This window comes from Terrapene carolina, unplaced genomic scaffold (genome assembly GCF_002925995.2).
Source record: "Terrapene carolina triunguis isolate 2854851 unplaced genomic scaffold, T_m_triunguis-2.0 Scaffold212, whole genome shotgun sequence".
NCBI classification, from domain to species: Eukaryota; Metazoa; Chordata; order Testudines; family Emydidae; genus Terrapene; species Terrapene triunguis.
The window spans coordinates 4335648-4358840 of NW_020664563.1; the positions used below are offsets into that span (position 1 = coordinate 4335648).

The window sequence follows — 23193 nt, forward strand, 5'->3', positions numbered from 1 at the left end:
TGTTTGTCAGCTTCAGGGTCATGTTAACAACTTTGGCTCTTTGGGCTCATATACTCCATGGAAAGGAATACAACACCTCTCCAGGGCAAACAAGAGGGTGGGTTCAGCCAGATTCAGAAAGTAAGGGTACAAAGGTACAATGTGTAAAGATAATCCTATTAGTTGCTTTTGTTGAGTCTCCTGTATTTTGAGATAATTGCTTCATTTACTAAGTGATTAGGATGGCAAATACTACCATGCTGGCATGAATCCAGAGCTCTGGTTACCTGTGTAAGTCTCCATTGCACAACTCCACCAGGCAAGGCCATGTTACAAATCTATTTTGAGCCTAATGGTGCATGTTGGAATGCTGAGGTAAGGGGGAGATAAAACACACTACACACACTTCTGGTAAATGTGGCTTTATTTGTTGAATTCCCCCCCTCCAAGAAAGCAAAAATCAGGCAACTATCTAAGCAAAAAACCCCATGAAAAATACAAATTTGTAATAAAGCCATGTAACTACAGAGGAGCCTACAGCTCCTCTAATGCAGCATCGGCTTTGGTAACAAACTTATCAAAGTAAGTTTTTGATTAACAAGTTAGAGTAATTTTAGTTCTAAAGGCACATGGCAGCGTGGACAATTCATGACCTACCACCCCATCCAATTTTGGCTGCTTATTCAGCAATTCTCACAGCCCAGCTGCAGCTACTTTGATAATCTTTGTCACATTGTGAATCATTACTTGCAGGAGTGCATCTCATTGTAGGATGGGATCTTCCTTTTGAAGCCTGAAGTGTTTCCAGCCTGCCCCAGCACCAATATTAAACAGGAGAGACCCAAGAGAACAAGCATTCAGCACTATTACAAATCCATCATTCTCTTCCACATGTTTAGCAGTTCCCAACGGAGTAGACACATTTCAGTTTTCTAACTAAAGGTGTGTGGGGTGAGTACCAAGTGAATGAATGATCAAAAATTTCATATTGTACTGCTGCAGCCCAGCTGGTTTCAAGCAGACAATACAAGGCTGCTGATCACATGGCTTATCAGAACCAGCATCTGCCATGACACTAATCAACTCTGAGTCAGCCCCAGGAAGGCTCCCTGAGAAGCTAACACCAGGCACAGCAGCTGTCAGTTTAACTGTTCTGACAACTACTCCCTGGAGCAGCCTCTGTCTGTGCTCCCCATCCCACGCAGGCCACCCCAAGGCGAACGGCTCTGCTAAAAATCACATGATCGGCAGTCTGGTATCTCTGGGGCAGCGACGTGCTCTAAGGCTGCGGGGTGTAGCGGAGATACTTCTTGCCCGACGGGAGTTCCTTGGTGAAGATTCCTTCAGGAAACAGCTTTTTGGCCTCGTCATCTGGCATGCTGGGAATAACCATGACACGGTCTCCACTCTGGTAAGAAACAGGGAATATTTTAGTGAAGCAGAGAAATCGAGGGACTCTACAAGGTGTCTGCGCTAAGAAGCGAGACTTTAACCACCCACCCCCCTTTTTTATTAAGACCTTAGTCACTGTATACACTGATGTGCACATGCCACCCTCAACACCAGTGTTAAACTTCACCAGCTACAAAAGAGGTGTTACCCCCACCGAGGCAGAAGTGGAAAATGAATCTACTCTTGAGCCCACTGTGCCATATTCAGATGTGCAGCAAGACGTCCGGCTGCCATGAAGCCTCTGGGACATATTCAGCAGTGACTTGAATGGAGATGGGGTATGTGCGAGACAGGCATCAGTAATGTAACTTGGACCAATTCGGCAGTCAGCTGGTGCACAGGACAAGTAACACTGCAGCAGCAAAGGAGGTAGGTGCAGCCAGATAAGTAACTTACAGAAGGGTGTAAAGGGAAAATAGGGGGACTTCATTTTTACACTCTTGCCTGCCACCTGTCTTCCAACCAGGGAACACGTTACACTGGCTTGCTGATCAGTTCCTATGCAACAATACAACTCACCTGGTCATCACCACTGATCTGCTCACAAGGAGGAAGCTGACCCCTGGGCTAGAAGAGTGGAGCTGCAGCGATGCAGTTGCGCCACTGTAAGCTCTCTAATGCAACCTCTCCAAGCGGATGGGAGGGAGCTCTGTCGACTTAACTACTCCACCCCCGTGAGCGTGGGAGCTGGGTTAGCAGGAGAAGCTCTCCCACAGACATCGCGCTGCCCACACGGGTGCTTAGGTCCTTGTCACTTATGTTGCTCAAGGGGGTGACTTTTTCACACCCAAATGACATAAGTTATACTGCAGTGAGTGCCTGTGTAGACATCACCTAAATCTCCCCAAAGAGGGTAGAATTTCCATTAAGTCCCCCAGCTTTTGTGAATTCCCTTCTCAAAATAAAACTTTCACAAAGCCACACACACCTCAGGCCCAGAGAAGCAGCAAAGAAAACTTTTGCCTTTGGTCCTTTATGGACACCCCAGCAATAGGAGCAGTATAAAAACATGCGCTTTGCATGAATGCACAGGGAACACCTGCATCACCAATGCAAAGCTGAAGAGTCGGGAGGTGGAAGCTCAGTCAGTCATGAGTCCTTTTTGGAAGCTTAGCTGATGCTGTAACACCATGTAACAAACCCAGTGTCTACTGAGACTTTTACCACACTCCCCAGCTACAGGGCATTTCACAGCAGCTGTGAGGACTGAAGCAGGAGGATCAGAGTTCTAAGACGTCAGCCTCTATTAAAGCTAAAAGCAACACTCCATGAGCAGTACAGCTCTGTTACCCTTAAGCAGTCCTGAGTCCAAGGCCAGTGATGAACTCTAGCTAGTTCATTAAGATGGTAACAAGTCAGAAGGATGCCCACAGCCAGACAGTGGATTTTACCTGCACCAGAAGATCTCACTTTAATAAGGCAGCAGTTACCCATAGTGGTACTCAGCTGGGTTTTAAAGAGTGCTTCATAATTAGGATGAAAAAAAGAGAGTCTTCCCAGTGTTATGCAGGTCAGGAGAGAGCGGTTTAGTTTAATCATGAAAAGCTATGAAGATTTTTCCATTAGGTAAAGTGACCTAGATGGGTCTATAAGATACCATGGATCAAACGAGACTTCTTTTTGATGCAGATAACATAAGCAAGCATCAGAATGGTCAACTTCTTTAGGACAACATGGGTCTCCCTCCTCAGATTAAGAAAGACAAAACCCCTTCGTGGGGTGTCACAGTGATGGGCTCTGGAGGATTCCAGATGGTTTGTTTGCAAGAGAGGTTTTTCTGAAACCAGGGCAGCACTGGGCTCTGCAACTGGCAGAACAATTCTGCTTATCATGCAGAAGCAGGAGCAGAATCCGGCTCACTCTGCCCTAGCCTTGCAAAGCCCACACTGATAACAGGGGGAGAAACAGTAATTTATTATCTCTAAACCAGCCACGTGTGACTCTTAACGAGCGCAATGCGGGCAGTGCTGTTGTTACCGTTATTTTCCCACTGTTACTACACCTCTCAGCAGAGCTGTTTGGAGAAAGATAATTCCGTTTCATGGAGGATTGTGCTATTTTGAGATCTGGTTTGCTCTGGTTAGGAATTAAAACTCAAATTTTCCACCCCAGGGAATGGAGTCCCAGCCCTGGGGCAATCTGCATGCCTGGTTTCCATTGCAACGTCGATGAAATTGGACTGTTGCAACAAAAGTCTGATTTTGCCAAATCAGCAAATTCCGATGAAACACTCGTCCGAATTCTCCCAGCCAGCTTCTTCTCAGCCTCATGGTGTGCTCTTAGCATGTCCCAGGATTGCAGGGATTCTCACGATCCATGTCTCTTAGCACATCCTCTGTGTGATAACTACCTAACTTCACCTTGTCCTGAGAATGGGCACACAGGCTCTAGGAACTGTCCTTCTCTACACCCGGAGCTGCCCTACAGCACTGGGTTGTAGCTCTACAGATATTTACCTTCCAGTCCACTGGGGTAGCAACCTTGTTCTTTGCAGTCAGCTGCAGGGAATCCACTACTCTTAGGATCTCATCAAAATTTCTGCCAGTGGTTGCTGGGTAGAGGATTGACAGTTTCAGCTTCTTATCTGGGCCGAAAACAAACACCTGAACAGCAGAGACACATAAGGAGACACTCTGGGAATCTGAATAGAAGAGTAACCTGAATTTACATCAGCTACAAGCATTTAACAGTGTCAGGTTGTCTCACTGAAATGTGGCTTGGTATTCTAGTACTGATAGTCTCCCTCATCCATCAACGACCCCACTGCCTCCTTCAAAGCAATCAGTGCTCCATCCTTCCTACCCATAATCCCCATGCTCTCTCTCTTCTGAAAGGCAGTCCTGGGTCCTGTCCGTTTTAGACTGTAAGCATTTAGGGCAGAACAAGTGCGATTTACATTGATGGCACTATGTTTATTATAAAACAGTCTCATCTCTTTTAGAGGAAAGATGCAGCCACATACAAAGGAAGTGGCCATCTGCTCTTATGCAGTATCTAATATTTCAGGTGTGTGGTTTATTTTACTGTGTAGAGCATTACTGCCGCCTCCCTCTGCGGGTCCCTACCTTGAAAGGGGACAATAACAGTCTTTTAATACTAGTGCTGGAGGGGAGAAGGAATGTCACAAAACTGTTTAGTTCTACTCCTTGCCCATTTGAGATCCCAGACAAGGAGTGTTACCGATCTCGTCATGCTCTCAGCAGGGCAAAGCAGTGCAGGATCAGCAAGCTAACATGCTTCTGCCTCCCAGCTACAACTGGCTCCGGACCAGCATCATGGCTGGGCTCCAACGGAGGGTAGCTACAGCTAGGAGAGGGCTCACCCACCCAACCCCCCACTGGCAAACCTCAGCAGCACAGGAGTCACTGAACTGCTTTGAAGATCTGCCCCATTCTCCAGCCAGGCAGTTACTCTAGTCACTAGTATGCAATGGACCAGTTATTTAGGCTGCTGCACCGGGGTAGTGTGCTAGTACAGACAAGGCACCAGGGGCTTAGGCACAGTGTCGTCCAACCCTATTCATGCCCACACCTGGTCTACACTAGTGCCCCACATGCAGCCTGTACTCACCACACGCGCTGTCAGCGGCATGCCCTCCTTGTCCCGCTCGTCTGGGTCCAACATGCCCAACTGGATTGAAAGTTCCCGCTTTGCATCGGCAATTATGGGAAAGGGGAGCTTCTCTGTGGGCTCATCACCGTTGTAAGCATTGATGTCCTGTAGCAGGAGGGGAGAGAAAGCACAGGCATGCTTAGCGCTTTCTGAAGACTCAGATGAAGGGGGGGGGGGGGAATGCCAACCAATTTTACTAGCAACCCCTCCGGATTTCAATGTACGGATTAATGTGCTACATCTGGGCAGAGGCAATGAGGATTCTTGGCTCAGGCTACCTTAGATTTCTGGGATGGGGGATTCTTTTCTAAACAAGATTTTGAATTTGAGTCCCATTGCTGTAGTTACCCATTGGGAGTGACATTAGCAGAGGACGAGGGCAGATGTGTGGAGGAACAGGGCTACAGTGTAGAGAGAAAACTTCTCTTTAACTTTTACAGTTACAGGTATTTGCTCCCTCTCCCATCACTCGCCACCACCTACAAGTCCACTCAGTCCTACTTCTTATTCTGCCAATCGCTAAGACAAACAAGTTTGTTTACACTGATGGGAGATAATGCTGCCTGCTTCTTGTTTACAATGTCACCTGAAAGTGAGAACAGGTGTTTGAATGGCACTGTTGTAGCTGGCATTGCAAGGCATTTACATGCCACATATGCTAAACATTTGAATGCCCCTTCATGCTTCAGCCACCATTCCAGAAGACATGCTTCCATGCTGATGATGCTCATTTAAAAAAAAAAAAAAAGAATGTGTCAATTAAATTTGTGACTGTACTCCTTGGGAGGAGACTTGTATGTCTCCTGCTTTGTTTTACCTGCATTCTGCATGTATTTCATGTTATAGCAGTCTTGGATGATGACCTAGCACATGTTCATTTTAAGAACACTTTCACAGCAGATTTGACAAAACGCAAAGAAGGTATCAATGTGAGATTTCTAAAAATAGCTACAGCACTCGACCGAAGGCTTAAGAATCTGAAGTGCTGTCCAAAAATCTGAGAGGGTGGAGCATGCTTTTAGAAGTCTTAAAAGAGCAACACTCTGATGCGGAAACTACAGAACCCAAACCACCAAAAAAAGAAAATCAACCTTCTGCTGCTAGCATCTGACTCAGATGATGAAAATGAACATGCGTCAGTCAGCACTCCTTTGGATCATTATCAAGCAGAATCTGTCATCAGCATGGACGCATGTCCTCTGGAATGGTGGTTGAAGCATGAAGGGGCATACAAATGTTTAGCATATGTGGCACGTAAATGCCTTGCAAAGCCAGCTACAAAAGTGCCACTCAAACACCTGTTCTCACTTTCAGGTGACATTGTATACAAGAAGCGGACAGCATTATCTCCTGCAAATTGTAACCAACCTGGTTTGTCTGAGCGATTGGCCGAATAAGAAGTAGGACTGAGTGGACTTGTCGGCGCTAAAGTTTTACATTGTTTTATTTTTGAATGCAGAGGTTTTTTTGTACATAATTCTACATTTGTAAGTTCAACTTTCATAGTAAAGAGATTGCACCACAGTACTTGAAGGAGGTGAATTGAACATTTGTTTTTGTTTTTTACAGTGCAAATATTTCTAATCAAAACTAAATATAAAGTGAACACTGTGTTGTAACTGAAAATATATTTGAAAGTGTAGTAAACATCCAATTTAAAAAAATAAATAAATGGTATTCTACTGTTGTTTAACAGCACGACTCATCTTTTTAATTGCTTGACAGCCCTAGTTTTAAGTAGTACAATGCAATATTAATCAATATCACACTTACAATATGTGCTGAAAGAGCCCATATTTGGGGCAGAGTTTTTGTACTGGAGCTCAGATAAAGTTAGCCATAAACCTAATGTGGTGATAATTTCTCAAGGATACTTTAAATTTGTTTGTTGTTACCACTCAACTCCTAAAGTGTCAAGAAAAGTCTCTGTATAGTCTCTTTATGCTACTCTCTAAGACTTCTACAATTCCCATAGCATGGCAACAATATTTTATACCAGAGATTGGCAACCTTTGGCACGCGATCCGCCAGGGTAAGCATCCTGGCGGGCCGGGCCAGTTTGTTTACCTGCTACATCCGCAGGTTCGGCCAATTGTGGCTCCCATTGGCCGCGGTTCGCCGCTCCAGGTCAATGGGGGCTGCAGGAAGTGGCGCCGGCCAAGGGATGTGCTGGCCGGCGCTTCCCGCTACCCCCATTGGCCTGGAGTGGCGATCCACGGCCAGTGGGAGCCGCGATCAGCCGAACCTGTGGATGCGGCAGGTAAACAAACCAGCCCGGCCCGCCAGGGTGCTTACGATTAGACAGATGTCTTGTTACTACTATTTATATCTTGTATAGAACTAAGCTGTGAGCTTTTGGGGGCTGAAATAGTCTATCTCCCCTCCAGCCTCCTTGCTAGAGCTGTGTGAATAATTGGGTTTGGGTTTTTTTGGTTTGGTGGCCCAACAAGGTGGAGAACTGTTTTGGTTTCACCCAAAACAAAATACAAGTTGCTTTTTGGATGAATTGAAGTTAAAAAAATCAAGTTTGACCAGAATCTAACATTTTGTTTCACACGCACTGTTCCGTTTGACGTTTTTATTTTTAAATATAAACTAAAATTAAAACAAACAAACAAACAAAAACACAACAACTTTTCCCTCCAACAGAAACAACTCAGCAAATTAAATACCAATTTGTGAAATGTTTCTGTTGACCTGAATCTGTGTTTTTTGTCTGAAGGATTTCACCCAGCTCTACTCCTGGCACATTTCTGTTTTACTGCACCCACAACAACTGTTCAGTGGTCCTTACCTAAAAGGTCTGCATAGGCTCAGTTTCAATTTACCCTGAACTCCTCCTGCTGCATATCGATGGAGATGATCGGAGCACCAAGGTGACTAACCCAGCTGACTTGCTTGTTGGATGTAAGATCCGTTTTGATAGCCAGGCAGGAGGCGAGAGTGCAACCCAGGAGCCCACACCGCCTTTCTGGAAACTTCAGGAGGTGATGCAGGGCACAGCATTGGGAGTCTGAGACCTGGGCTCTACTCCCAGGTCTCACACAAGTCACTTAACCTCTCTGGGCTTCAGTTTCCCCAGGTATGAAATATGTATGTTTGCCCAACACTCCACAGCTTGAGAGCTATTGGTGAAGTAGGTGGTCTACACTAACACCAGTTTCATAGAGGGTGAGCGCACGGTCTCTGCTCAGGGCTAATCTCCAGCCAAACCCTTTCAGATAAACTCATGAGGAATGACTGAGCTGTTTTCTAGGCTGAGGCAGTGATGTATGCCACAGCCCATGGCTGGCTCTTTGAACTCCACCACTGGCGTGCATCTACTGAATGGGATTTGTGATTTATACCCATGACATTTCAGTGAGGTTCCTGCCTGTCACAGGGCTCCAACAGATTAAGATACAAGCAGGTCACAAGATTTCCTTATGATCTCTAGCAAGTCAGAGCTCAGAATACGAAAGCAGCCAACATGCTAGCTTTCTGAATCCACACTAAGGGCTGTATGAGCCTCCAGGTGTTAGAAGAAGTTAGTCTTTGTAAACAGACCTGGATGTATTTGGCAGCTTACAGTCATCCTGTGATCAACAATGTGATGCGGCTATAAAAAAGGCTAATGCAGTCCTAGGATGCATCAGGCGAGCTATTTCCACTAGAGACAGGGAAATGTTAGTATCATTATACAAAGCACTGTTAAGACCTCATCTGGAATACTGTGTGTAGTTCTGGTCTCCTACGTTTAAGAAAGATGAATTCAAACTTGAACAGGTGCAGAGAAGTACTACTAACATGATCTGAGGAATGGAAAACCTACCCTGTGAGTGGAGACTCAAAGAGCTTGGCTTGTTCAGCCTAACCAAACAAAGGGTGAGGGGAGATACGATTGCTCTGTATAAATACATCAGAGGGATAAATACCAGGGAGGGAGAGGAGTTATTTAAGTTAAGCCCCAATGTGGACACAAGAACAGATGGACATAAACGGTCTTTCAAAAAGTTAAAGGCTTGAATCAAACAAAGGTTTCTAACCATCAGAGAAGGGAAGTTCTAGAAGAGCCTTCCAAGGGAAGCAGTGGGGGCAGAAAACCTTTAGTCTTCTCTTTGATAAGCTAAGTAGATTGAACTTCAAAGCTCATTAAAAAGCAAGTTTTCCAGACCTGAAATCCCTCGAGGCTCTTTTCTAAACCCTGTCCAATATTTCCACATCTTTTTTTGAAGTATTGCACTGTGCACAATATTCCAGTAATGGTCTCACTATAGTCCAATACAGACTTAATACCACATCCCTACTCACACTCTTTTTCCAACTTGCACAGCTAAGGATAATGTCAGCTTTCTTGACCAGGCACCACATTGGGAGTGCACGTTCAGGTGGTTATCAAGTCACCTGGTTGACACAGTCTACAATGGCATGTGGCCCATCTGCAGCTGCTAGTAGCAAATATCCCCAACGGCTGGTGATGGACACTAGATGGGGAGAGCTCTGAGTTACTACGGAGAATTCTTTCCCAGGTGGCTGGCTGGTGAGCAATTGTCCTCCAAATCCACTGAAGGTAGGACAAGCAGTAATGGGCTTAATCTGCAGCAAGGGAGATTTCGGTCAGATATCAGGAAACACTTCCTAACTCTAAGGATAACTCAGTTTTGGAACAGGTTACCAAGGGAGGTTGTGGAATCCCCATCGATGGAGGTTCTTAAGAACAGGTTGGACAAACACCTGTCAGGGAGTGTCTAGGTTTACTCAGTCCTGCCTTAGTGCAGGGGGGCTGGAATAAATGACTTCTTGAGGTCCCATCCAGCCCGACACGTCTATGGTTAATCCAAAGAGAAGTTTGCTGGACAACAGTGGCACAGATTGAGAAAACTGACTCTTTAGCAAAGTTATGCTCCTTCTCTAATCCCCTTTTTGTTTGATCCAGTTATGAAAGAAGCTGCAATTTAAAGGACAATCCTTACTTCATAGGCCTCAGTCTAGGATTTCATGCAGACTGCCTTTGTCCAGATGGACAATGACCAGCTTGCATGTGCACATCAGGGTTTGCTATCTCTTGCCATTAAAGCTCTCTGCTGTGTTCAACAACTGAGCAGGAGTCTCTTGGGGCTTTGCTCCTGGCTTGTTGCTTACAGAAGAGTTTAATTGTGATCATCCCAGTTCAGTGCTCTGGGTCTCCAGCATTACCCTAATCACTTCTCTAGTTCTCCTGGGATCTATCCTGGCATTTCAACAGTTTAATGACTAGAGGGACATAGACATGTGGATTGTCTCCAGTATCAAATGTACAAAGAGGATTCCAAAACAATCAATCAGTTGTCTTTGCTTCTGGTAAGAACAGCCTTCCATACTTTGTAAGTTAGATGCTGATAAAGAGCTGTAACCCACTGGAGCACCCCAGTGGTGTTTTATCATCTCTCCCTCTCTAATACTGCAGCAGGATTCTCTTCAACTTACTTCAAAAGCTCACAGTCCCAGTGTGACCCTGTACTCTCAAACTCATATTAACTAACTGGTGAAGGTGTCATGCCATTGTCAGAGTCAGCTGCTGTTTATGATTCACACCATCCCTACCAGGATGCGGAGACTGAGCAGTCGGATTCAAATCCTAGTTCATTTTCCTTTTAGGAACCATTTTGAGGCCTAATCTCTAGTTTCCAGTGGAAACTTGTGCACATTAAACAGACATTTCAAAGTTTTCTATAATGCTGTACGTCTATAGAGCACTTCAACAGTGAGACTATCTCCCAGCTCATGACAATTGGCAATGTTTGCTAGAGCCACCCATGAATAGAACAGCAGTAATTGCTGGAGCCCAATATTCAGTTGTATTGGTAGAACTCTGTGGGGACAGAGGACTGGAACAGCTGGGGTTATTGCAAGTCAGGATTGAAATGCATTCACAAGAGCTCAGAGGAGAAGTTATTCATAGATTTTAAGGCAAGGATTATGATCTTAGTCTGACCCTCCTGCATAACAGGCCATAGACTTTCACATAGTAATTCCTGCCTCAGGCATGTAACTTCTGATTGAACTAGAACAGATCTCTCAGAAAGGAGACATCCAATCTTGATTTAAGACTTTAAGTGATACAGAAGCTACCACATCCCTCGGTAAATTGTTCCAATAGTTCACTAGCCTCACTCAAACATTTGCACTTTATTTCTAGTCTGAACTTGTCTGGCTTCCCACTTCCAGATACAGAATCGTGTTCTGCCTTGTCTTGTGGATTAGAGTCCTCTCTTACATAAACCTTCTCTTCTTGTAGGGACTTCCAGAAGATGACCAAAGCACCTTTAGTCTTCTCTTTGATAAGCTAAGTAGACTGAACTTCAAAGCTCATTAAAAAGCACGTTTTCCAGACCTGAAATCCCTCGTGGCTCTTTTCTAAACCCTGTCCAATATTTCCACATCTTTTTTGAAGTGTTGATACTAGCACTGTGCACAATATTCCAGTAATGGTCTCACTATAGTCCAATACAGACTTAATACCACATCCCTACTCACACTCATTTTCCAACTTGCACAGCTAAGGATAATGTCAGCTCTCTTGACCAGGCACCACACTGGGAGTGCACGTTCAGGTGGTTATCAACCACGACCCTTTTCTCAGTCTATCCCGCAGGTCTCAGTGATTGCTGACTGTTCTCTGAGGGCATTATTTGGTTCCCATATACATTAGGAAACTCCCTCCTGTCTGACTCCTAGTTTGAAGTAATTTTATGCCGTAAGAATGATTAGGATGCCATGAACACTGGACTATGCCAAGACTGATTAAGGCAGCATTAAGGAAGTGACTAATATAAAGCCATACTCCAGACTCATTTCCATATGGTGGAGGCAGAGCCTTGGCTTCAAAGTTTGACAATCAACCACTTGAAGAACGAAAAGAAAAGGTGAGGGATAGACAGGGCAGAGCTGAGCCAGCCGAGTCATATCCTCTAATAAAATTACAAATATCTGCACTCAGATCAAAATACTGAGCCCACTGATCAGGTGTGGGAGAGAGTCAAAACCAAAAAAAAAACTACAAGCAGCAAAGATTTCTGAGACCCAGAACCTGGGGTGGAGGTAGAGTAGTGATGAAAAGGTGTAGCCTGGCCAATTGTTTAACTACACTGACAGTTTGTTCTTAAAAATGTTCAAGAGACCGAATTTAGCCACATTTATTGTATTGTGTACACATACCTATTAATGTGGTGTATACTACACCTACCATATGTATTGGCGAACGAGAGTATGTCTGTCAGTCAATGGCTTTATTCCATTAGTGTGCTTATGTTACAAAGCAAGACCAACCCTTCTGCATGCTAATAATACAGGCAGTTATTCGGGGCTCCCTCACAGAGTTCCCTGCTGCCACCTCTTCACCCCCAGCATACCTTACTCCAGGCGAGATGGTCACTGACATCATCAATAGAGAGGGCTATCATTTTAACATTGCGCTTTCTGAACTCAGGGGCCAGCTTTGCTGCTCGACCCAGCTCAGTGGTGCAGACTGGAGTGAAGTCACGGGGATGAGAGAAGAGGATGCCCCATCTGAAAGGGAACAGAATGGAAGACAACAACAGAATGAGCCCAGATTCTGATTAGGAATCTGTTAGACACACAGAGAAATACCCAGCTGCAGATGGTATTTTAAGCTTGCTAGCCTCAGGAATTAAATGCACTGTTCATCTCATCAAGTGAGCAAGGAATTCCTTTAAGAGATCCTCCTTGTGTCTCTGTCATTGTAAGAGGCTGAGGTGAAACAAATCTTGCAGAATGAGCCTTCAGGCTTTTAGAACTCTTCTCCCCAATCCTCACTATTCATTCTCATCGCCCTGTTGTGCCTCTCCACATTACCTTAATGATGCCCACAGTTCACATGTCACCGTATCAAAAGATAATACAGTAACTAAAAAACTTTAAAGTGATTTGTCTCCAGTGGCTGCCACCTCCGCTCCCATCCTCCAGGACAAATATTGCTGCATTTCTTTGTCAAGTAGAATCACCATAGAGTTAATGCCAATGTATACAGTACACACTAGCACTTTTTAGTGCCACTGGAACAAGACTCTGCTACTAAGTCACATGAATTAACATCCTGAAAGGGTCACTGATATTTTACAACCCCAATTACCACCTTATATGCAGTTTTCATCTAGGCAATCACCTCTTGATGGGGACACCCCTTCAAAATAAGGTGATGGGTCTTGTCCTGGCCTGGTTTGTTATATTGAACCTCAGAATATTAGTAGTTAGCAGCTGATGTGCTGTGATAGCTCTAGGTTCTGGTGTGATAAATAATACCTAGCTCTTATATAGTGCTTTTTATCAGTAGATATTCAAGTGCTTTATAAAGGTGGTCAGTATTCCTGAACCTCTTTTATAGATGGGTAAACTGAGGCATGCAGAGGGGACAGGTGAGCATGGGCAAGTCATATCAGGTCAGTGGCAGAGTTGGAGGGGAGTGGGGATCTCCTGCATCACAGTCCAGTGCTCTATCCAGCAGGCCACATCACCTCCCCATTGATGAGCTGGGGAAGGACCGTTTAAAAAAAATGGGGAAACAGCCCACATAAGCACGATTACAAAGAGTCTTCACAGATGAAGAAATTTCTATAAGTATGACTCAATACTTAAAAATGAAGATGTGAACATTTCTTAGAACACTTTTAGCTAGGTAACTGGTATCTCAATAACAGCTAAAAGTGACAGGAGCTCACGCCGTGAGCTCATTAGTAATCCCAACACCAAGTATATCTCAGAAAAATCCTGACCCAAAATATGTACTGTACTTGCCACACAGCATTTTTTTTTACTTGACCCACAGTAACATGAAACATATTAGTCCACACTAGCCTGTGCAGCCTCCATCTTATTTGATCTGCAACAACAGTGTTTACCCAGGGACAAAACAAGTTACAATTTAGCTCATGTAGATCTGAATTAGTGTATTTAACATGGTTGTTAATGGGTTGGCACCTTTTTATTACAGTATATTATCTGGTGAAAACTACGCAGCTAACTTGTAACATCACTGAAATATAAAAACTCAAACTGTTGAGTAGAGATAAGGCAGAAAATCTGCCAAGTTTGGCTACTATAGACTTGTCAATTTTCAAAATACACCATGGGGAGCAACATAAAATTGGAAGTAACTCCCAATTGCACTTCCTTTTAGGGCTGTCTCATGATTAATCACACTGTTAATCATAGAATACCCTCTATCACTATTTTTGGATGTTTTCTACATTTTCAAATATGTTGATTTCAATTACAACACAGAATGCAAAGTGTACAGTGCTCACTTTATATTTATTTTTGATTAAAAGTATTTGCACTGTAAAAAAAATAGTATTTTTCAATTCACCTAATATGAGTACTGTAGTGCAATAACTTTATCATGAAAGTGCAACTTACAAATGTAGAATTATGTACAAAAAACTGCACTCAAACAATGTAAAATTTTAGAGCCTACAAGTCCACTCAGTCCTACTTCTTTTTCAGCCAATCACTCAGACAAACAAGTTTGTTTACATTTGCAGGAGATAATGCTGCCCGCGTCTTATTTACGTCACTTGAAAGTGAGAATAGGTGTAGTCATGGTACTGTTGTAGCCGGCGTTGCAAGATGTTTACGTGCCAGATGCGCTAAAGATTCATATGACCCTTAATGCTTCAACCACCATTCCAGGGGACATGCGTCCATGCAGATGAGGGGTTCTGCTAAATAACGATCCAGAGCAATGCTGACTGACGCATGTTCATTTTCATCATCATGAGTCAGATGCCACCAGCAGAAGGTTGATTTTCTTTTTTGGTGGTTTGGGTTCTGTAGTTTCCGCATCAGAGTGTTTCTCTTTTAAGACTTCCGAAAGCATGTTCCACACCTCGTCCCTCTCAGATTCTTAAATCTTGGGTTGAGTGCTGTAGCTATCTTTAGAAATTTCACATTGCTACTTTCTTTGTGTTTTGTCAAATCTGCAGTGAAAGCGTTCTTAAAATGAACAACATGTGCTGGGTCATCATCCGAGACTGCTATAACATGAAATATATGGTAGAATGCAGGTAAAACACAGCACAGAGGACATTGAACTCCTTGGGGGAGAATTGTGTTACAAAATTTAATTAATGCATTTTTTTAATGAGCATCATCAGCATGGAAGCATGTCCTCTGGAATGGTGGCCGAAGCATGAAAGGGTATACAAATGTTTAGCCTATCTGGCACGTAAATATCTTGCAATGCCAGCTACAAAAGTGCCATTCAAATGCCTGTTCTCACTTTCTGGTGACACTGTAAATAAGAAGAGGGGCAGCATTATCTTCTGTAAATGTAAACAAACTTGTTTATCTTAGCAATTGTCTGAACAAGAAGTAAGACTGAGTCGACTTGTAGGCTCTGAAGTTTAACATTGTTTTGTTTTTGAGTTTTTATGTAACAAAAATAATCTACATTTGTAAGTTGCACTTTCATGACAAAGATTGCACTACAGTACCTGTATGAGGTGAACTGAAAAATATTATTTCTTGTTTATCATTTTACAGTGCAAATATTTATAATAAAAATGGAATTGAAATCAAAATGTATATAACAGAATACAATATACATGAAAATGTAGAAAAACAGCCAAATTAATTTTTGAGTTAATCGTGTGAGTTAACTGCAATTAATCGACAGCCCTACTTCCTTTGCTTATTTAGCAGACTGAGTGGTGCAGAATGAACTACGCTCAAATAGTTTGTAGTTCAGTACAGATACTTGCAAAGGTCAAATGCTGAACTGGGTGTACAGAGGGTAACAGGCTGAGGATTATGAAAACCCATGACTGAGCCTAGAAACCTAGCAATGGATTTTGAAGAGTGGTGCACTTATAGGAATCTGATTTTATGGACATTCCCTTCTCTGGCACAGACACAGACAAGCTGGGGCTCCTGGCCAGTGTCTTGACCCTCAATAACTATTTTTTTTTAAAATAGAGGGATTTTCAGATTCAACTGCATCCAAAAGTCACCATCCTAAACAGCCAAACGAGGCCAGTATACTTACTACTTCTGCTGCCACAGCAAACCTCAGTCTGTTCCATCCCCAAGTTCAGACAAAGGCCAGGTAAATGATTCTGATATGTAAATATGAACCCTAGTCCCAGACGGATCTGGATTTTTTTAAATTAACCTCCCCCACTACTTAGATAAGCTTTGTGTGCTTCATTTCCACCAGCACCACCTACCTATAACATGGGAGAATGGTCTTATCCCTCCCTTGTAGAGTGCTTTGAAATATACTAAGCATTGCTAAGATAAGTATAATTTATAGATTGGGCTTGGAATGGAATCAATTCACTCCACCGTTGCTAATCTTGGCATAAAAACTGCAACCCAAGTTTACAGAAAACTTTGCACCTCAACGATGCCTTCCATGCAAGGATCTCAAAGGGCTTGTCTACACTTGAAATGCTACATGAATACAGCTGTGCTGCTGTAGCACTTCAGTGTAGACACTACCTCCGTAGACGTAGGTAATTCACCTCCCCAAGAGGCAGTAGCTAGGTCAACAGAAGAATTCTTTCAACAACCTAGTGCTGTTTACCTGGGGATTTCGGTCGGTGTAACACCACCGCTCAGGGGTGTAGATTTCTCACACCGTTGACCAATGTAGTTAAACCAACCTAATATTCTAGTGTAGACTAGGCCAAAATACTGCAAATACAATAATGAACTGAGATCATATCGCTAAGAGGGAGCACCCACGTCACAGATAAGGAAACTGAGGCTCTGGGAAGTCAAGTCACAGGAAGGGTACGATAGAAGAGAACCCAGTTTGATTCCCAGTATCCTGCTATGAGTGCTAGAGCAGTGGTGCCTAGTCTGTGACCCTGTAGGGCAACTGTGATAAGCAGAACATGTGTTTGATTATGAATGGAAAGCAAATACCCTTAGCTGTGCCCTGAGGCCTCTGCATCATCAGTCCTGCTGCTACCTGAGGGAAATGGGTGCAGGAGCAGTGCCAGGAGCATTCCCATAATCCTGTCCCTCCCCTTGGCTGTCTGCTGCCCTTTTGAAGTAATATATTTGGCCCTCAGGTGGCAAGCTTTGGGCACTATGGTGACAGACTGTTTCCTCATGGCATACATGAACACAGACCATTTCAAAACCATCCCCTTCTGCAGGGCTGAGTTTTGTGCTGCCATCAGACTCCACTAAGGGCCCAGCAGCAGTCCAGTGACACTCATGATCACAGTGGCTTCTCCAGCTCAAATCAAGTCACATAATGGTGGCACTGCCCCAGCATGGCGATTTCAGCTTTTTACTATCCTTACTTCCTTCACTACCAAATCTAACACGTTTCCTTCTATTCCCCCATTCAGTGCACCTGACAGCCAGCACCATGTGAACTGCCTCCAGCAGCATACATCCTCTACGTACTCTTAAATTTTCCTTAATTTCATGCCACCAGATTATCTTAGAAAATTACTGCCTTTTAATGCCCTACGAGGAAACTGCTGTCATCCCAGACCTATACAACGCATTTGAAATGACTGTTACTATAATTTCAGATGAGCAAACATTGGACAATGGATATTGAACAAACTGGCACAGCAGCTTTTTTTTATTTCAGTCACATTGCTTTGGGGGCTGAGATTGTTCTATACATAGCGTGAAAGTTAATATTCTTTTATACTTCCCCCTTGGGGAAATAGGGTATAAAAATGCAGATTTGTTTCCAAGTTCCACTGTCTGATCTGTTTGCCTTTTTTGTTATTTAATGAGTAATCTGACATGAAATATTAGAGCTTGTTTACACAAGGTCAGAAATGACTCAGCTGTTTCAAAGCCTAAATGGGATCCTGTTCTTTCCAAATCCCATTCTGGTTCATACTAGTAAGTGTTATCCTCGGGTACTGAGCGACTGGCCTGATAACACATATTCTGACAATGTGGGCTGAGCACTTTGTATTTCACACTACGGCATGCTCCCTATTAGTGTTACAGAAGATGCATGATCTTTAGACTGAATAGTAACTGTTGTTATCTAAATCCTCAGTCCCCTTTTAACTACTGTACTTGCTGTGTTGCATTGGTGAGCAACAGACAGTCTAGATCAGGGGTGGGCAAACTTTTTGGCCCGAGGGCCACATTGGGGTTGCAAAACTGTATGGAGGGCCGGGTAGGGAAGGCTGTGCCTCCCCAAACAGCCTGGCTCCCACCCCTATCTGCCCCCTCCGACTTCCCGCCCCCTGACTGCCCCCCTCAGAACTGTCGACCTATCCAACCCCCCCTGCTCCTTGTCCCCTAACCGCCCCCCAGGACCCCACCCCCTATCCAATTCCTGACTGCCCCGACCCCTATCCACACCCCCACCAGATTCCCCGGGACTCCCACACTTATGCAACCCCCCCTTTCCCTGCCCCATCCAACTGCCCCCTGCTCCCCTGACTGCCCTCCGGGACCCCCCGCCCCTTATCCAACCCCCCCAGCCCCCTTATCATGCCGCTCAGAGCAGTATGTCTGGCAGCCGCGTCCCCTGGCCGGAGCTAGACATGCTGCCGCTCTGCTCTGAAGGAGCACACCACTCTGCCGCCCAGAGCGCTGCCTGCACAGCAGTGTGGCTGCGGGGGAGGGCGGACAGCAGGGGAAGGGCCGGGGGCTAGCCTCCCTAGCTGGGAGCTCAAGAGCCGGGCAGGACAGTCCCGCGGGCTGTAGTTTGCCCACCTCTGGTCTAGATCCTATGCAGACTTCACCAGGAAGGTACATTATGCATTGAGCTGTCGATTGTGAAAAAACAAAATACTGGCCTGTCTTACTATGGAAATAACTATTTCAAACTTCAAGGGATGGCCAGACAGCTTAGTCCCAACATTTTAAAATTTGTAAGAAATTTTATAGAAACTAATAGAAGTGCCTTTAGAAAGTTAAAAGCTTCATTGAAAAATTTTGTTTTACTTTAAACATTCTGCTGTAGTGATTGGAAATCAAAACCTCGCTAGAACTGCCTTATGCTACAGCAGGAGGACCAGAAACTGAAAATGGCAGTTTTTTCTAAATTCTGAGTTCTGTCAGAAAATATATTACATATTGCAGTTGCATTTAAAGGGCATAGGGACAACTGTGACCAGAAGTCACAAACTTTACCCATGATGATATGAAGTCTGTGGATCTGCCCACACTACAAATACAACATTCAGGGTCCCAGAGTGTCACAAAGCACTGTGCAAGCATTAATGAACTAAGCCTCATTTACCCCAATGGACAAACTCAGGTACGGAATAGTAAGAGGCAGGACTGAAGCTGCTAGTCTCAGAATCTCTGCACTGCTGCTCACCTATTTAATGTATGTAGCTTATCTCCAAAAGAAGTGGTGAAGTCAGAGCATCACTCCAAAAACTGGGGTGAAACCCTGCCCCATTAAACTAAATGGTAAGATTCCCATTGACTTCAAGTGAAACATGAAGAAAAACCCAACATGGCTCTGAGTTGTTCAATGTAACAGTTATAGAGGAGAATCAGACTCATTTGTGACACTGGAGTGCAACAAATTTACCTACACCATGAACTCAAGGAGAAAAGCCTATACAGAAATAGAATGAAAAGCCAGGTCATGAGTCAAATGTTGCTCTCAGTGACCCTTCTTTAAATCTGGAATGACACCACTGAATCAGTTATTCTAGATCGGGGTGGGCAAACCACGGTCCGGGGATCTGGTCCGTAGGATTGCCACCCCTGTGGCGCCATGGGGCTAAGGCAGGCTCCCTGCCTGCCCTGGCCCCGCGCCACTCCCGGAAGCGGTTAGCACCACGTTCCCGCGGCACCTAGGGGAGTGGAGGGGCAGAGGGCTCCACATGCTGCCCTCGTCTGCAGGCACTGCCCCCATTGGCCGGGAACGGGGGACCGTGGCCCATGGGAGCTTTGGGGGAAGTACCCGCAGGTGAGGGCAGTGCGCGGAGCCCTCTGCCCCCCCACCCCCAGGGGCCGCAGGGATGTTGTGCCAGCTGCTTCTGAGAGCAGCACAGGACCAGGGCAGGCAGGGAGCCTGCCTTGGTCCCACAGCACGGCGCTGCCACCCTGGAGCTGCTCAAGGTAAGCAGCGCCAGGCCAGAGCCCACACCCCATCCCCCTGCCACACCCCTCCTGCACCCCAACCTTGAGCCCCCTCCTGCACCTCAACTCCCTGCCCTGAGCTCCCTCCCACACTCTGCACCCCAAGCCCCTGCCCTGAGCCCCCCTGCACCCTAACCCCCTGCCCTGAGCCCCTTCGTAAACCCTGCACCCCAACCCCTTGCCCTGAGCCCCTTCCTGCACACCACACCCCCTCTCACCTCCTGCCCCAGCCCTACTTTCATGGCCCTGCATGCAATTTCCCTACCCAGATGTGGCCCTTGGGCCAACAAGTTTGCCCATCCCTGTTCTAGATCAACACTGGTATAAGCAAGAACAGAACTGGGCCCAAGGCATGTGGAATTTTGGTTGATACTTTAAAGGTTATGCCAGCAATAGCCCAACTGTAGACACAGGGACACTAGTATAAGCTATACTGGCATACTCCCCTTTCTGGTGTAGGCAAGGCATGTGTGTGGGTGTGGGGAGACAACAGCGTGAGGAATGTATGGGGCGGGGGGAGAGGGAGAGAGCTGGGCAAAGAGAGAACAGGTTTGGGGGATGTGGAGTCAGGAATACAATTATTCCAAGTTTCTTAATGTGCCTGATATCATTTGTGCAGAGGACAAAACCCAGCCCTCCAGCTAACCCCACTGTCAGCCATTATCCCCTACCCTCCATTGAGGAAAAGAACCCAGCCACTTCTCCCCCCTCATTTCCTAGCCCTATAGCCCCCCCAGAGAGAAGGAAAGAGGAATCCCCCAGGCCCCTTAACCCTATAGCTCCACCCAGAGAGAGAAGAGAAGCCCCCACGCCTATAGCCCTCTGAGAGAAAGAAGAGAAGCCAGCCGCCCCCGCAAGAGCTGGCAACCCAGCCCTCCCCCGCAGATCCCGAGCTCCGCCCCCCAACCCGGGACGGTGGGGGGGTCCCTATCCCCTACCCCGGGCCCGCGGGCGGGCAGGAGCCCGGGGTCCCCCAGCCTGCGCTACTCACGAGTCTCCTAGGAAATCGTGGAAGCGGATGCGGCCGTGCGTGGTGTCCGCCTCGAAGTTGGGGGCCTCGTCCCCCAGCAGCAGTCCCGGCATGGCTAACGGCCTGACTTCTCGCGGGCGACGTGCCGGAACGGCGGCGACAGCGACTGATACAACCTCCGCAGGGGGCGGGGCCACGCAGCTGGGGGCGGGGCTCCCATGACTTGTGCCTGGCCAATCAGGAGAAAGACACGGATAGCGCCCTGCAGGGTGCGCTGCTAGTGGCTAGAGCAGCGGCCTGGGAGCCAGGACGCCTGGGTTCCAGTCCTGGCTTGGCCCCTGGCGTGACCTCGGGCAAGTCACGTCACTCTGTGTGTTTAGAGTGCAAGCCCTCGAAACAGGGGCTGTCTCTTGTCATGTGTTGGGGTAGCATCTAGCCCAGTGGTCCCCAACATTTTCTATCACGCCCCCCCCACCATAAGGGAACCTGTCCGCACCCCCCACCCCGGAACCTCAACTGGGAGCTTGGAGCTGAGGCCGAGGGTTGGCAGAGAGCCACGGCTGGAGCCCAAGCTGCAGCTGGGGCAGGGCAGGGCCGGGGGCAGAGTGGCACCCAGAGTGCTGGGTAGCACTCCTTCCCGCCCTCCGTGGCGGCTGGTCTGGACCCTTCTGTGCGCCCCCCGATGTTCCTCCGCACCCTCCAGTTTGGGAACCACTGATCTAGCCCTTGGTTAGGGCTTCCAGGTCACTACCCATAATACAAATAGGAATCACACCAATAACATGCAAACATCACTTCCATAACCCAGTTCTCACACATTAAGGAAATAATTTAACACTATTTTAAAGATAGAACAATTAATTATTGGAGAAAATAGCAACTAACCTTTATTAAGACAGTATGAGGATAAGCAAGCAACATGAAAAAGAATAATAAAAAAGCAGCATTTTATAAAAACATACTCTGTTAATACAACTTTTTGTATCAGCTTCTCTGAGAAAAGTTCTTAGGACAGTATTATTGTCCAGAGGTGTGGCTGTCTGCACAAGGAAAAATGTTGCTCCTTAAACGTATAATGTACTGGTGGCTAGACAAGTATTTGCAGGATCAGAGCCCAAGCATGTGTGTAATTTTACTCATATGAGCAGGCCATTGCAGAAATGTGTGTAAAGTTATGTGTGTGTCTTTAGAACATAAGAATAGCCACAGGAGTGGATCAGACCAATGAATAGCCCAGTTTACAGTCTCTGATAGTGGCTAGTGCCAGATGCTTCAGAGGGAATGAAAAGAATAGCACAATTTCAAGTGATACATCCCGTCATTCAGTCTCAGCTTCTGGTAGCTGGAAGTTTAGGGACCCCCAGAGGATAGAGTTATCTCCCTGACAATCTTGGATAACAGCCATTGATGGCCCTATCCTCCAGGAACTTATCTAATTCTTTTTTTGAATCCAGTTATACTTTTGGCCTTTACAACACCCCATGGCAATGAGTTCCACAGGTTGACTGTGCATTGTGTGAACTATTTCCTTTTATTTTAAACCTGCTGCCTATTGATTTCATTGAGTGACTCCTAGTTCTTGTGTTATGTAGGAGATAAATAACACTTCCTTATTCACTTTCTCCACACCATTCATGATTTTATAGATTTCTCTCATATCCCCTCTTAGGTCTCTCTTGTAAACTGAACAGTCTGGTCTTTTTAATCTTTCCTCATATGGAAGCTCTTACATACCTCTAATCACTTTTGTTGCCCTTCTCTGTACCTTTCCCAATTCTAATATATCTTTTTTCAGCTGGGGTGACCAGAACTTCATGCAGTATTCAACGTATGGCCATACCATGCATTTATATAGTGGCATAATGATATTTTCTGTTTTATTAGTTATCCCTTTCCTAATGGTTCTTAATACTCTGTTAGCTTTTTTAGCTGCTGCAGAACATTGAGCAGATGTTTGCAGAGAACTATCCACAATGACTCCCAAAATCTTTCTTGAGTGTTACAGCTAATTTAGACCCCATCCTATCATATGTATAGTGAGGATTGTTTGCAGGATTGGGGCCAAAATTTAGAAAAATACAGACTTTAGATTGAAGAGAATTTATGTAAAA

The 23193-nt window shown here is 45.5% G+C and overlaps 1 protein-coding gene across 1 annotated transcript; it reads right to left on the reverse strand.

The window, feature by feature from the left end:
• Positions 1-943: 943 nt before the first annotated feature.
• On the reverse strand, positions 944-21270 carry LOC112107417 (peroxiredoxin-6). Its single transcript, XM_026656211.2, has 5 exons — positions 21104-21270; positions 12414-12570; positions 5002-5148; positions 3888-4034; positions 944-1387 (listed from the first exon to the last, which is right to left on the reverse strand). The coding sequence occupies exons 1-5, from the start codon at positions 21193-21195 to the stop codon at positions 1259-1261; spliced, it is 672 nt and encodes a 223-aa protein (XP_026511996.1). The 5' UTR covers positions 21196-21270; the 3' UTR covers positions 944-1258.
• Positions 21271-23193: the final 1923 nt, after the last annotated feature.

Bases quoted from the DNA above. Each gene is read 5' to 3' on its own strand.
- LOC112107417 (XM_026656211.2), bottom strand. From the start codon at position 21,195: ATGCCGGGACTGCTGCTGGGGGACGAGGCCCCCAACTTCGAGGCGGAC. The intron at 5,149-12,413 runs GTATGCTGGGGG...CTCCTGCTACAG, and splicing joins ACCATCTCGCCTGGAGTAAG to GACATCAATGCTTACAACGG. The intron at 1,388-3,887 runs GTAAATATCTGT...GTTTCTTACCAG, and splicing joins CTACCCCAGTGGACTGGAAG to AGTGGAGACCGTGTCATGGT.